Consider the following 14,797-nt stretch of genomic DNA (forward strand, 5'->3'; position numbering starts at 1 on the left):
AAAATGACGCTAAAGAGGTACCCAGGGCGTCAAAATGCAATGCCAAAGGATCTTGATCAAGCGTCAATATGTGACATGTCGGGCGTGAGCATGTGTTGAGTATTCAGACTGAGGGTGAAAAGAGGTGCTGAACCAATGAACTGTAAAAATAAGGTGTTTTTTTTACATTAAAGCATGTAAACACCTTTAAAAAAACAAATCTCACTTGAAATTTTCTTGATAAAGTAAAAAGCAGTAGATTACTGATTACAGACACACACACAATGTAGGGGATCGAGCAGTAACAAACAGTGCATTGTGCTGCTGATGCTAGAGTGGACTTCACCCTTCCTGCCATCGACCTCTGGTATGAGCCTAGTCTCACTGTACTGATTACCTGGTATGTAAAAACTGTGTGTGTGTGAGAGAGAAAAACTCTACATGTGTGTCTTTAAGAAATCCATAATAAGGGGTGAGGAGGCCCCATAAGGCAAACAGACAGGGTTGAAAGCGAGCGCACACACACACACACACACACACACACATGTTTGTATTTGTCTATACTTGTGATGAGCTTCATTGTCATAATGCATTCCCTGGCCCCTTACCCTAAACTAAACCATCACAATTAAATGCCTAACCTTTACCCAACATCTTTGTAATATATATTTTATAAGGATGTTGTTAAAGGAGTGTTATATTATTTTAACCTTAAAACTAAGTCTGAACCCTCAAACAGCCCTTTGATGATCTGTCTAATAGCTACGACCGGCCAAAATGTCCTCACTTCCCAAAAATGTCCTCACTCCCAAGGTCTAAAACTCAAATCGTTCCTAACAAAGATAGACGTTCAAGCACACACAGGGCAGGACACAGGACCCTAAAGCAAACAAAAAAAGCCTGATTGCAGGCTAACAAGAAGCGAGGAGGTGAGGTTGTTAGGCTATAGCATATTTAACCCTTCACCCTTTTGAAGGGAAGATAGGGAATGTAAGGAATCTGCTCACATGCATATAACACACACACACACACACACACACACACACACACACACACACTGTGGAGTCTGCAGGAGATATAAGTCTCTGGGAAATCCTTTGAAGCCTGCTTGAAGGCTTGATGTTATTAAGTGTCTGCTGTTATGTGGCTGGTTAAACTTCAGCACCATTATTGTTGTGACATTTGCACTTCCTGATGTTTGCTCTACAAGGCTCAAGTCAAAGTAACTCTGAGCTCTTGGATCTTATATTGGGCCTTTTTAAAAAAAAAAATTCTGAAATTTTATAGACTAAATGATTAGTTGATTAATAAAGAAAGTAACAGAGCTTTAGCCCGTCTTATTTTTTCTCCTTTTGTATAGATTTTAAAGTAAAAAACAATACAGTGTTTGTTTAGCTTTTCTTACATGCCTGCTGATGCTAGAATTTAATTAATTTAAAATTCTTAGTTTATGCATTTCTTCTAGCATGTTTGGAGCATTTCTTGGTTTCATTAAGTAGCGTGCAGAAACCTCGCAGGAAATAACAGGAGAGGGAGGATGACATGTAACATGAGGTCATAGGCTGGACACTTGGTGTCTTAAAACCCCAGGGATGCCCGATTTTTATTTTCATTATTTTTTATTAAATGTATTTGTCAGCTTCTGTGTGTTAGGATTTAAATCCTGGGTTATTTAAATAAATTGTAAGGAGGATTATATAGAAGTTGTTAATTTGTTGTTGATCACTTCACTTGAGCTGAGACTCTCAACACTTTGGAGTTGAACTCTGGGTATCCGGGATGCTGGGACCCTGAACTGGGATCAGTTTGACAGTGGATGCTTCAGCCTGCAGAGTCTGGTAGGTTTGAAACTCTCGCATCTTAATCATCTTTGCTGAGTTTCCACTTCAGTTTAGGATTAATAGCTCATCTTTTTTTCTCTCTGATTACTTTGAAGATTCAACTTGTAGAACTTTATTTTCACACATGTGAAGGAAAGTCGAAAGTTTGAATCTTTATCGTCTGGCTCCTCAGAGAGTCAACAGTAGCCATGCTTTTATCTTCCCAGGGAGGGGTTGTTGAGCACATGATTTAAATATTTATTTGTGAGTAACAATGTACAAAAAACAATGATATCAGGAGCTCTGAGGAGACGCATTGTACCACCACTTAAGCCTAGTTCACGCTACACGATTTTTAGCCCTATTCGCCAGTCGGCGAGCTCAGTGGCTGGGTCGGGTGACGCAGCCACTGTCAGCTCGTGTAGTGTGTGACCCCCTGACACCGATCAGTCACGTAGTGTGAACGCCACAACGACTTCAAGACTCCCGTCACAAGACTCAAGTTCTGTAGTGTGAACGGCACGGCCATCAGCCGACACTGAGAGTCGTGTAGTCTGCACGAGGCATTACCAGCTACAGTATTTACATTCACTCTGCAGTCACTGGGCAGGTAGACCCAAACACTACTGATTTTAATCTGCAGTTTATATAATATAGTAAGTACAACAACTGCAACTTCAGGAGCTACAGAGAAAGTTTTTGTTTAGTTACTTCCCTGTGAGTGCGTAACGTTGTAGCTCTGCTTTTTTGTCTGAATTGGGAATAGCAGCTCTGGTTCTCCCACCTCCCGACAGTAACGTTTCTTATCAGCAGTGTGGGGTGTAATGGTTAAACCCTTAGTTCTTCTGATAATGTTCCTGCAGCAGAAGTGCACACTAAAAGAAAGGCATCTCAGCGATGAGGAGAATATTTTCTGCCTCTGACCTCTTTATCCACCAACTCTACTCTCATTGTTTTTATTATTATTCCTGTATTCTCCTCCCATCATCTCTTACATTCCCCTTCTTTCACCACATTTTGTTTTTCTCCTGTCAGACAAAAAAAGCCCTTGTCTGTCCAGCAGTCTCTGCTTTCTTTGCTCTTTCAATCTCTTTTTCATGCTCTGCAAACACATGTGTGCGTTAACACACGCACACGCACACATACACGCACACTCACACTCACACAAGGAGGAAGTACCTCTGCATTTTTCCCCCGTCAAACAATAACAGTGTGGAACTCTGGGTATTATTTTAGCAGCCGTCCACCACTTTATCTGCTCTCCACAATACTTCCTCTCTCATTGACTCACACATCCTGCCTAAGAGGGGGCGAGAGAGGCAGGCAAAGCATGAGGTGGTAAGAGAGAGAGAGAGGGAGAGACAGAGGGAGAGGGGTGGGAGAGAGAGAAATTCAGAGTGCAGGAGGAAGAAATAGCCATGTTTTGTCTTCCAGCTAGAGGAGCGAGGGAGGAGGAAGAGAGGAAAAGGAGGGAGAGGGGATGTGAAGATCGTCGGTTAGTTTTTCCCTCTTGGTCAGAGCAGCTGCTTTACTCCCTCAGATGGACATCAGCTCTTGGACACTTTCTGCCAAGTCTCCAATGTTACGGACACAAACCTGGTTCTCTCAGCAGATCCCAACCTTGAAAGAAATAAGAGTTGTGACATTTTTATGAGGTGGCGGTTCTTCTCTGAAAACTTGTAAGGAGGATTATATAGAAGTTGTTAATTTGTTGTTGATCACTTCACTTGAGCTGAGACTCTCAACACTTTGGAGTTGAACTCTGGGTATCCGGGATGCTGGGACCCTGAACTGGGATCAGTTTGACAGTGGATGCTTCAGCCTGCAGAGTCTGGTAGGTTTGAAACTCTCGCATCTTAATCATCTTTGCTGAGTTTCCACTTCAGTTTAGGATTAATAGCTCATCTTTTTTTTCTCTGATTACTTTGAAGATTCAACTTGTAGAACTTTATTTTCACACATGTGAAGGAAAGTCGAAAGTTTGAATCTTTATCGTCTGGCTCCTCAGAGAGTCAACAGTAGCCATGCTTTTATCTTCCCAGGGAGGGGTTGTTGAGCACATGATGCATGTTTTCACATACACCCTGCTACACAAACATTTTGTCGTCTTCTTCACAATCTTTTAACCGTCCCTGCCATGTCCTCCTTCTCCGGTCTGTATCGCAGAAGTTTCTGTTTTTATCTGTGAGACTCTTTCGAGTCCAAATCTGTTCGTTTGTCTGGCTGCCTGTCTGGCATTCATTCTGTACTGTATTGAGACTGCGTGTGTGACTCAGATTATGCGCGGTGACCTTTGCTATATCAGTCAGCTGTTGAAGTTTCTGACCATTTAAGTGGGACATTCCAGCAGATCCTTTCATAGAGGCTCATTCAGAGCTGCAAGACACAGAATTCATAATTTATCGGCCTTTCACTGCTGTGGCGTCTCACCAGCTCCTCTTCTTCTTTCTTGTTAGTTGTTTCTGGTTTTGTCTCTTCTGTTCTCTTATTTTGACTCCTTTTACATGGCTCGACCACAGTTATTTGGTTGTATTTCCGTTATCAATTTCTCAATTTTAAGATAAACAGAACCCCCCCCCCCCCAGAGAATATATTTATAAATAGAAGCTTTCCGTGTCTTGGATTTCCAGGTTGGTTGCGGTCACAGTAATACCCTAACTGTGGTTGATTTACTCATTATCTTGGTTTCCACATCAAGGACTACCTTTCGTATGCCAGCGAATTCTTAAAAAAAATGTGATTCATGTGGTATTTACGTGTTGTTCCTGGCAGAGACAGGTAGCCAACGGGGTTAAACAGGAAAGGTGAATTCTTTGGATTATTATCAAACACACGAAAACAGTTCACAGTGGCCTTGGAAGGTGCTTCCTCAAACGGATAGTAATAGCCGGTGCCTTGGTATGTTTCCTGCTCCCTATAAATGAAAGTGCCACAGACTTTATGGAGCCTGAATAGCTGTCACTGAATGCATCCCTGACAAAAGCCTTTTAACACTTTATTCCTCAAGAAAGACTTTTCACTCCCTCGGTTTTTTACTGACATTGTAGGAGCTGCAAGGTTTCTGACTTCAGTCTTCAAGATAACTAACATGAGTGCGAGTTGTGCTGCAACTTCACCCACCAGATACAGAACTGCATCCTTTTTTGGGTGGATGCTGGTCTGCACTTGAGGTTGAACCTAGGCAGTTCAGCGGAGGAACAGTCTTGTTTACATCTTGGCCCATCTGTCTTCTTAGACAACATCCTTGATATTTAGCAGCTCACCCTCAAACCCACACAATTCGCTGTGACCCGTACGGGTCACGAATCACCTACAATCTTAATTTTTGCTTTAATGGTTTATATTTTTGTAAATGTGAGATATTTGGGTTTTAGATTGTTGGTTGGACAAAACAAGCAATGTTAACATGTCACGTTGGAACCTCTGAGACCTGATGGGCTTTTATTCATTATTTGTGACGTTTTATAGACTAAACTTTGAATCGGTGAAGATAACTCTGTATTTGTCTGACACTTTTGACAGTTTTTACACCGTGTTCCTGAAGAAACCGAGTGCAAAGGGGTGGCGATGGCGCAGTTGTTAAGACACATACCTTTGGTGCGGGAGACCTGGTTTCGATTCCCACTGTGACACATCCACCAATGTGTCCCTGAGCAAGACGCTTAACCCGTAGTTCTAGAGGCGTGCGACCTCTGACATATATAGCAATTGTAAGTCGCTTTGGATAAAGGCGTCAGCTAAATGATTAATCATTATCATTATTATTAATTATAATTGTATTTCATATTTTTTATAGTTGGATTGACAAACTGAAACTTGAATTGAATTTCAATAATCACATATTTTAACGTGCAGTTTTAGTGATGGTTGAACTAAATGTTTTATGTCGCACTCTCACCAAATGTAGCCCAAAAGAAGAAGATTTTTGATCTTTTGACCTGCAAATCACCAAATCATTCTTGCTGGGATGAGTAAATACACGACCAGAACAGTATGTAACATAATAAAAACTGCTTATTCATGGACAAGATGATGTTGTTTTTATATTATTTTTTCAGTGCCTCCCAATATCACAGCTGTGGTTCCATGTAGAAAGTGCAGTTCTTTTTACTGTAAATCCCCAAATTTGTGGTATAAATGATTGCTGACCCCCCTCAAGCACTGCTCTCAGCATTTTGGAAAAACAGCGATTGGTTATGTGGTTTGGAAGAACTTCTTCCCTGCATGACTACAAAAGAGTACAGCAGTTTTCGACTTTGTTAAGTAACAAAACTGCACATTATTGTTTTTTTTCTCCTTATCATACATTCTGTCCCCATCAAACTTTATAGTCGCATCGTTTGTTTTGATTTTCACAGTCATCAATCTCTAAAAGCTAAACTTGGAGAAAAGAGGAGGTACTGGTGTGGGGGGGGTCTGCTAATGTTTGTGGTATGTTCAATAATGATATTTTGTCTGGTCGAGTTTGGATAGTTCCCACACATATTCATGCATTCACACATACAGGCATAGGTACACATACAGAAACACACAGGCTCTACATAAACTTTCTCAGGGGATAATTTAAGGACATTGTCAGCAGAGTTGAACAATCAGTGGGCTCAGATTGAAATCCTTCTTAAGGAGCCAGAACCAGGAAACAAGAGTGTTTATTTTGGAAATGGTTCCCCTGCTCCTGCTTTATCATAAACAATAATACTCTGAAATGGCCCTTTCCTTTGCCTCGCGGTGCCAGGACCCACATTCCTCTCCTAAAATTGTACCTCAAAGTGTTTCTCTGAAATACCCAGAATTGTCTCATTTTACATTTTTTGTACTTTCAGTTTAAGGAGTCATAACCAGTCGAGTCCCAAAACAACCCCAAGTCAAGTCTGAAGTAAGATGAGACAGTTCCCATCCAAGAACAAGTCTTGTCACGTTAGTCTCGTTACGTTTTGTGTCAATCAAGATAAGTCCAAGTTCAGTCTCAAATCAATCAAGACAAGTCAGGTTTGAGACTAGTCAAGCGCCAAATCAGATAAGTTCAAGTGAAAGTTAAAAGTTAAAATACTGTTGAAAATCAAGTCAGTCCATGTCAAATTTTTGTCTTGTCAAGTCTGAGTTCAATTGCGATGAGTCCGAGTCAGTTGAGTCTTGTCAAGTCTCAAGTCAGTTGAGGCAAATTGAAGTCAAGTCAGAGGCAAAGTCCTAAGACAGTTGAGACCGGTCCAAGTCAAGTCTGAAGTAAGATGAGACAGTCCCCATGAAAGAATTATGTCTCAAGTTCAGTCAAGTTAGAGTCTCATTACGTTTGTATCAATCAAGACAAGTCAGGTTTGAGACTAGTGAAGTGTCAAATCAAAAAAAGACATGCTCAAGTGAAGTTCAAATCTTGTTAAATGTAAAGTCAAACAAGTGAATCCAAGTTAAGTTAAAATACAGTCAAGTCAAGTTTTAGTCTTGTCAAGTCTCAATTCAGTTGTGAAAAGTCTCAAGTCAGTCGAGGCAAACTGAAGTCAAGCCAGAGACTTAAATCCTAAGACAGCTGAGACAGGTCCAAGTCAAGTCTAAAGTCAGGTGAAAGTCCAGTTTCAAGACACTGAGACCAGTCCAAATCAAGTTTGGGTCTTGATGAATCTCAGTTGAGACAGGAACCGAGAGAGGATGAGAAAAGTCTCAAGGCAGTCAAAGTCAAATTTAAGTAATGTCAACAACTTTTGTTGTTGTTATGCGCTGTACTTTATTTCCATCCAGCAGCAATATCCCCATCTGTGGATCAATCTGAGAGAACTGGTTATCCATATCAAGGTCCATTGAGACTCGGAGAAAGGAACATTTATACCTGACTGTGCTTTTTCTCTGTCTGTCCTTGTTTCTAACTCTTTTTCAGAAGCTCTTTCTGTTTCACACTCAAGCACACACACACACACGCTGTCTGCAGGGGGTTGAATTGAAGCTGGCGGCTAGCATATTAGATCGGAAGTCTGTAAAAGGGAATTAGCGAATATCATGGGATACACTGGAATGTCTGGCTTCAAATCAAACTGGAGAACCTACCGTACATGTTAGATGTGTTTTTAATGGCAGCCCAGTAGAAGGCCACACTACTTTGTAGGAAGCTGTTTCCATAGAATTTGGGTTGGCAAGGTACCATTGCTTTTTTATGTGAGCCCTGATCTTCCAAGACACTTACCACTGTGGTTGCAAATAAGGATGTCTCCTTAGACATCTTTCCTGGGTAAATCATCATATTTAGACAAATAAAAACGATGTTGCTTTGAATTGGGGGTAAAGTTATCCTGTGGTCAAACAACAGGAGGTTGCAAAATGGAAAAACTGACCTACTGTATAAAAAGGAAATTACATTAGCCGTCAGGGGAAAAGGATGACAACCATCATTTATCTATGTTGCACATTTATACAGTTAGACTTGATGAGTTTGTGCAGGAAATACCACACCACAGCGCCTTCTTTATATATGAGTATAATCTCAAGGTTTACCTTTATTAATTAAATAAAGCCAAAAAAAATCATAAATCCTTTCTCAACTGCTGTCAGTGCCAATAGACCGTAAATCTAAAACAAATTCAGTGGTAGAATACAATGTGGCAGTGTCCATGAAAATACCCAGGTTACTGCTGACCCCCAAACAAAAATGCTGGTTGTAAATGCAAAAGATGCAAACAAAAGACCTCTTAATGTAGTCAGAGGCACATCTGGACAATAACAAAATATAAATACAGTGCAGCTACATATATATCCATATTTCCGTCTCTAATATTTTGTCCACCCCATTTATAACCATGAGGGTAGACACACTTTTACGAACACTTCTTAGTATAACGCAATAAATCTCAACTTCATCCTCCAGAATTACTGCAAAGTTGAATTTAGTAATCAAAAACTGGATTTTATACCCTTCAGAAAGGCAGGATTAATAGAAGTCTGTTTTAGTTCAGGGTACATAATAAATTGCCAACTGCACGATCATGTTAAAGCATTTAAGACGGAGGTTTGGGGATTATTGTCGTTATTCAGTTGTTGATAGTGGAGACAGATATGACAAATGGGGACAGGGTAAGGAAGATGACATGCAACAAAGGTCCACAGGGATCAAACTTGGGACGTTGCCCTCAAGTGGTGCTTGTAAATGTGAGTTATGAGTATAATTAAGGCACAGCAGATGCTAACACAGTCCAACTCTGTGATGCATTATAATGGGAGATTTAAAGGGGCTCAAAGTGTTGCTCGAAGACTGAGTCTCCCCCTCTCACCTCTACAGGCGCAGCGTTCCTCTCATCAGGCCTCACTCCTGGCACCTGGCGAAGCTATCGGAGCCGCCCCTCTCTCCCCCTCCCCCTCCTCCAACTCCACCACCTACTCCACCCTGCCCCCCCACTGCCGACTCCCCTCCTCTCGCCCCTCCTCCTCCTCCTCTATCTGCCATGCAGCTCCACTCCGGCCCCTACACACTACCCTGGCACACAACTGACAACAGGTGAGAAGACGTCACTCGGATCGATAATATTTGATTCTTAACTGATCTCGTCTTTCATGAAATTGTTAAGCCATTTCCCTCTTGGGACAAGAAAGACTCTCTATTTATGTAGTTAAAAAAAACAAAACATCACAACATTTATTTAACATAAAAGACGAGTAAGGAGGTGATTGGGGTGGATGGAGGGTCAGAAACCGGACTTTTAACCAGGAAACCAGTGTTTGTTTCCCGTGTGAAACAAAAATTCAACATTAAATTGTTTTATTGAAGTTAAGCAAGTAATGAAAGCTAGTTGACGTACTTAACGTAGTTATTTTAACCCAAACCGTGATCTATTCCAAAACCTACTTTGGTGCCTAAACCTAACAGAACTGTGACGTTTCACTTTGTAAACAATGTGCCATTTTAAAATGGCAACGTTAATAAGTACTAGTAAGTATTATTTTGAAGTATAACCGGATGTTGCATATTTATTTTTGCTAACATGACTGCGGAGATCTAAATGTGAATAAAAATAGTGCTAAAGGGGTACCCAGGGTGTTAAAAAGTGACGCCAATAGGGCTTGACCAAGCGTCAATATGTGACGAGTTGGCAGTGAGAATTTGTTATCTCTAGACACTCTATACTATACAGATTACTATAGTTAATATATTATATTAGGTTTTATTTTAGGTCAATGAATGATTCACAACACTTCACAAGAGCATTGACAGTGTAATAATATTTTATTTATAAAAACAAACGACTGACATGTTTATAAAGCAAACCTTGCATTAAAAGTGACATTATTAATTGAATGACAATTGATGAAAGCTGAAGTTTAATTCCTGTTCAGCTAATTTTCTCTGGGCTTTGATTTGACGCCTCTTTCATAAAAAAAAGTCCTAGTAATTGTGATTATATCCACTGATAGAATTTGATTTGGGAAAATAAGCTATATATCCTGTTCTTGCCCACTTCCTTGCTTCAGTTTGACAACAAAGACACTTGCCTAATGTCCACATTTAGGTTTCAATCATTCACAGTGAGCCTATGACTCAATAGGACATTGTCTCTAGGTCACTGCTGGGGTTTTTTGTCCCTGTGACTCGGCCCCAAAAGCCAACTGTTGGTAGGAATCAGGTGACATCACCCTCTAATGTCAACACAGCCCACGCAGGAAGCCCATTGGTCTATCCATTTAAACAATCCAAAGTTATAACCAATGATTTGAGCTTCTGTCTGCCTGAATAGGAAGAATGAAATCAAATGCTGTCAATTAGTGTTTGAAATATACACTTTTTTGACTGTTTTTGTTTTGTTTCACGGGTCTGTGATTGCTGTCATTACTGTAGCAGTCTTAAAGAGGTGGTATTAAGCTCATTTTCCCATCCTATTTAGGGGTTGTACCAGAACAGGTTTACATGGTTTAATAAAAAAAAAAAAACACACACAATTTTTTGTCATACTGCACATTGCTGCAGCTCCTCTTTTCACCCTGTGTTGAAGGCTTCGTTTTAGCCATGGAGTGAAACATCTTGTCTCTACATGATCTTTGTTGGGAGTTCCACATGCACAGTTCCTAGTTAAGGACTAATAGCCAATCAGAAGCAGAGAAGGTCGTGTCGTGAGAAGCCGGTAAACAGCTTCGACTCAGCTGTAGGCTTTCATCCATAAAGTTTTAACTGAGCTCTGTCTCTACATCACAGAAACAACTTTATGTCCATTGACTGCTTGGAGGGTAGCTAGTGTTTGGAAGGGAGAGGAGAGGTGTGCTGCAGCTCAGTGTTTTTCCACTGGTGGTTTTGATGGCTCCGTATTTGTATAGCGCCTTTCTAGTCTTTGACCACTCAAAGCGCTTTTAGACTACATCTGCATTCACCATTCACACACATTCATTCACTGAGCCTAAGTGCTCAAACAGAAACTAATATTCAGGCAAAAAGCCAAAAAGCATAATACCGCCTCTTTAACTAATGGCTATTGTGTGAGATCCATTCAAGCCTTAGCGTGTGTTAAACCATTGCTAAAAGGCTAATATTAGTGAATAAAACGATTTTTTGGTTCATATTTTTGTGGACGTACTGGTCAGTGACACATGTAATCCTCCCTCTCCACTTCAAGCTGATGTGTGGTGAGGGTTCTGGCAAAAATGTCCGCCGTGCATCACCCAAGTGGGTGATGCACATCGGTGGTGGTTCACTGTAAAATGCTTTTGGAATCTAAGATAAAGTGCTATATAAATGTAATCCATTATTGTTAATATCATTCACCTCCAGAACCCCCCAGTGAAAATTTAAGTTGTCCATAAGATCAGTGGTTGTCAAAGTCCCAGCGGTCCTTGAGGGGGCTCCAAGCAAAAAGAGGGATAATTTATTTTCACTATGATTCCATCCATAAGTAACACAATGACAGAATGGATGACCATTTTGGTTATTGTTTTTTCACTGTATGTAATAAGATATCTAAAAGACAATCCTATCAGATGGGGGTCCCTGGGAAAAACCATGTCATATGGGAGTCCGGGGTCTAATTTGTGTCAGCTTAGGGATCCTTGACTAAACAGTTTGAGACCTACTGCACTTGACCGCTTACCATTACACTGCTTAACCTTTGAGGGTAAAATAAAATGGCTTTGACAAAATACATCACGCAGAAGTGCACTGGATTTTAATAATATTATGTGCAAAAATAGTGTTGCAGTTGTTCCAAATGATTCTGGGTAGTTGCTTCTCTTTTATTTTTATGGGCATTTTGTTTTGTATGTTTATAGTGAGAACCCCAAAACACATGAACATGTACAGGATAATGATAAAAGCTCCAACATAGTGTAACAGTAGCACAGTCAGCAAACTGGCTAAATAATGTTAGTTAACTAGCCACATGTTTTTTTTTAAGTGTGCTAATATTTGCCACCATAAACTAAAAATAAAATAAAATGAGACTATAGCATCAATACCCATGAATGTATAGAATTGAGCAATTGTTTATTTTATTGTGTTGCTAATGTTTTCAACTTTTCATTTGTAGGAGGAACAGTTTATTTCTTCTTTCAGAATTTATACAATCACGCTTTAAATGTTTTGTCCAAAAAGAAGCCATATGGTGTGCTGTCGTAATAAATAATAATAAATTAATAATAATACAGTTATTTATAGGACACTTTCAATCAAAGTGCTTTACAGGAAAAAAGTGCTCTAAAAAACAAATAAAACAACTAATAAAACATCACATTTATACAAAAACATCAGAAATAAGAACAACTTAGGACTCATACGCAGCAGTAAATAGGTGGGTCTTGAGCTTTAATTTAAAAACCTCAATGATAATTAATAAAGTAATCATTCAGTCCATAGAAATGTGAGGATATTGTGAAGAATGCCAACCACAATTTCCCAAAGCCCGAATGCCTTCTTTGACCAACTAACAGTCAAAAAAAGACTGGAGTTGTTAATCAATTACCTGAATAGTTGCCTTTTTTATACTGTTTATTGATTAATCAATTTCACAGCTAATTGTTATAAATATAATAATGGATATTTTTATATAACTGTGAAACAACTGGGACAAAAGACTGAAATTTCCAGCCAGGTTAAACGAAGAGAGGGCATGAAAGTACAGTGGTCCATGTATTAGAGTATGATCTCACAGAGCTAAATAGTAATCTTTAAAGGAAAGAGGAAGTTGCTATAAGCGGTATATTGACGCACAGAATAAAAATAGCCTTTCTGTCTTTGTCAGTTTCATGGTACGTCAGTGCCTTGTACTGTTCTCCTTTTGATAAGAATCAGTGATATAATGTACCACCATTAGATTTAAAAGTCCCACGTGGATTAGATAGCGGTGTGTGCGCATGTGTATGTGTGTGGGTCTCTTATTCCCACAGTTTATAAAGCCTGATTTCATCAAACACACACACACACACAGAGAGAGACAGCTGCCTGCATAACTCTGGACAATGAACATGTGGACAAAGAGAGGAAGACATTCAATAAACTGTGTTTGTGTGAAGGAGAGGGACATTTTGTACAGTCTGCATATGTGTGTGTATTCATTTCCACACTAAGCAAGTGTGTGTGCTGTTTATGTAAAATATGTAGGGTGCGCCATCTGCATTCTCACATCGCTCTCAGCTGATGTGTGATGGTGTCTGTATGTAAGTGACGCGCTGAGAATGAATCCAATCAGTCTGAGCACACATATCCCCTCGTGTGTGTGTGTGTGTATGTTTTGTGCGCGCACATGCAGGTTTATCTGTGTTAACCCTCACACTCACATGTTCCACATGATTGGGCAAGAGTGACAGTCATTTCCTGTCCAGCTCCCGTCTCATTTGCTCTCTTCCTCTCTGTCACCCAGGTCAAATCTATGCATCGGCTTTCTCATCCATTGCTCACTTCCTTCAAAGACAGTTTTCTCATGCAGATAATAAAATTTGTACTACTTTTCTGACCATTTACAAATGTTCCAGGCAGCCATTGTTTTCCATTAATTCCAGTACAATATGAAAAGCAAGAAAGCATCTCTTAAAACTTGCTGAATCGCTTGCTTGTGCAATGTATAATTTACCCTGTTGCCTTCAAGTTCTCATTAAGTGGAGTACGCACTATGCATGGCAGCTTTATTAGATACCCAATAACACTCCAGTACTATGCTAAAATATTATCCAGCCCCAGGTTTTCTGCGTGTCAATTAATTTCAGGCAATTTCATTAAACAAAGCTGTATTTAGTACCAGTACAGTATAAAATAATAGATATAGGTTCTATAACTAGATTTTCACACAGGGCCTTTCTACAAGGAATTTTTGGTTGGCAACATGTAAGTAACGCAGGACTGGTCATCCATCCATCCATCGTCAACCGTTTATCCTGCGTACAGGGTCGTGGGGGAGTCTTAGTCGACAATTTATTTTATAGGTGCAACTTTACATCTGATCACATCACCAGAACCAACTGCCATTCTGTGAATTTGGGTTCTCAGGAATTTATCCACTTTTCCCGGTTGGTAATCCAGCCTTGATAGCGAACATCCATTCTGGATTAATGTCTGTTGATGTTACATTAAAAATGCGTGGTTGTGCAGTTTAGGTACAGAACATTTACAAAAATGAACACAGACTTGACATTGACTGACATGGATTCCTCAACTCATCAAGGATGTAAGGATCATATAATTTCCTACCAATATCCGGCGACTACTGATATTCCCCAGCAATAGTTTTGATTTAAAAATGGAAATATAACCACTGTTGTGGTTTCAGGGTCTATGGATTTGGTACACAAACGGCGAACAGCTCTTGTTCTCTACTATGAGTCTAATGCGTTTTTAAGTTTTGTTATGTCCTCTCCTCCCTCCATTTCCCTTATAGTGGTTTGGTCTGCTGCCTGCCCTTTTCAGACCCTCAACAACTTTATTTCTAAAAAGCGACCAGCAACAAATCTAGTGAGTTTTCAGGCCATCAGGGGGGGATGTGAGAAATATTCAAAGTCTATTATATGCAGGCTTCTAAATTCCCCTGCATGCTGCTCAAAGTAACCTA

General features: G+C 40.0%; 1 protein-coding gene across 4 annotated transcripts in view; it reads left to right on the forward strand.

Moving 5' to 3' along the window:
• Positions 1-14,797, forward strand: part of shroom4 (shroom family member 4) — an 82,929-nt gene that overhangs the window by 47,627 nt on the left and 20,505 nt on the right. The window contains exons 1-2 of one of the 4 annotated variants that reach the window (XM_038731838.1): positions 3,180-3,633; positions 9,061-9,276. The exons of 1 other annotated variant lie outside the window; for it this stretch is intronic. In XM_038731838.1, the coding sequence (XP_038587766.1) occupies positions 9,224-9,276 (53 nt within the window). In that variant the 5' untranslated portion in view covers positions 3,180-3,633; positions 9,061-9,223. Of the gene's footprint in view, positions 1-3,179; positions 3,634-9,060; positions 9,277-14,797 lie in introns of those variants that run through there. 2 more of the 4 variants (XM_038731836.1, XM_038731839.1) reach the window with 2 other exon arrangements.

This window comes from Micropterus salmoides, unplaced genomic scaffold (assembly GCF_014851395.1).
Source record: "Micropterus salmoides isolate LMB-PRFRI ecotype aquatic unplaced genomic scaffold, ASM1485139v1 Ms_hic_scaffold_2, whole genome shotgun sequence".
Classification (NCBI taxonomy): Eukaryota; Metazoa; Chordata; class Actinopteri; order Centrarchiformes; family Centrarchidae; genus Micropterus; species Micropterus salmoides.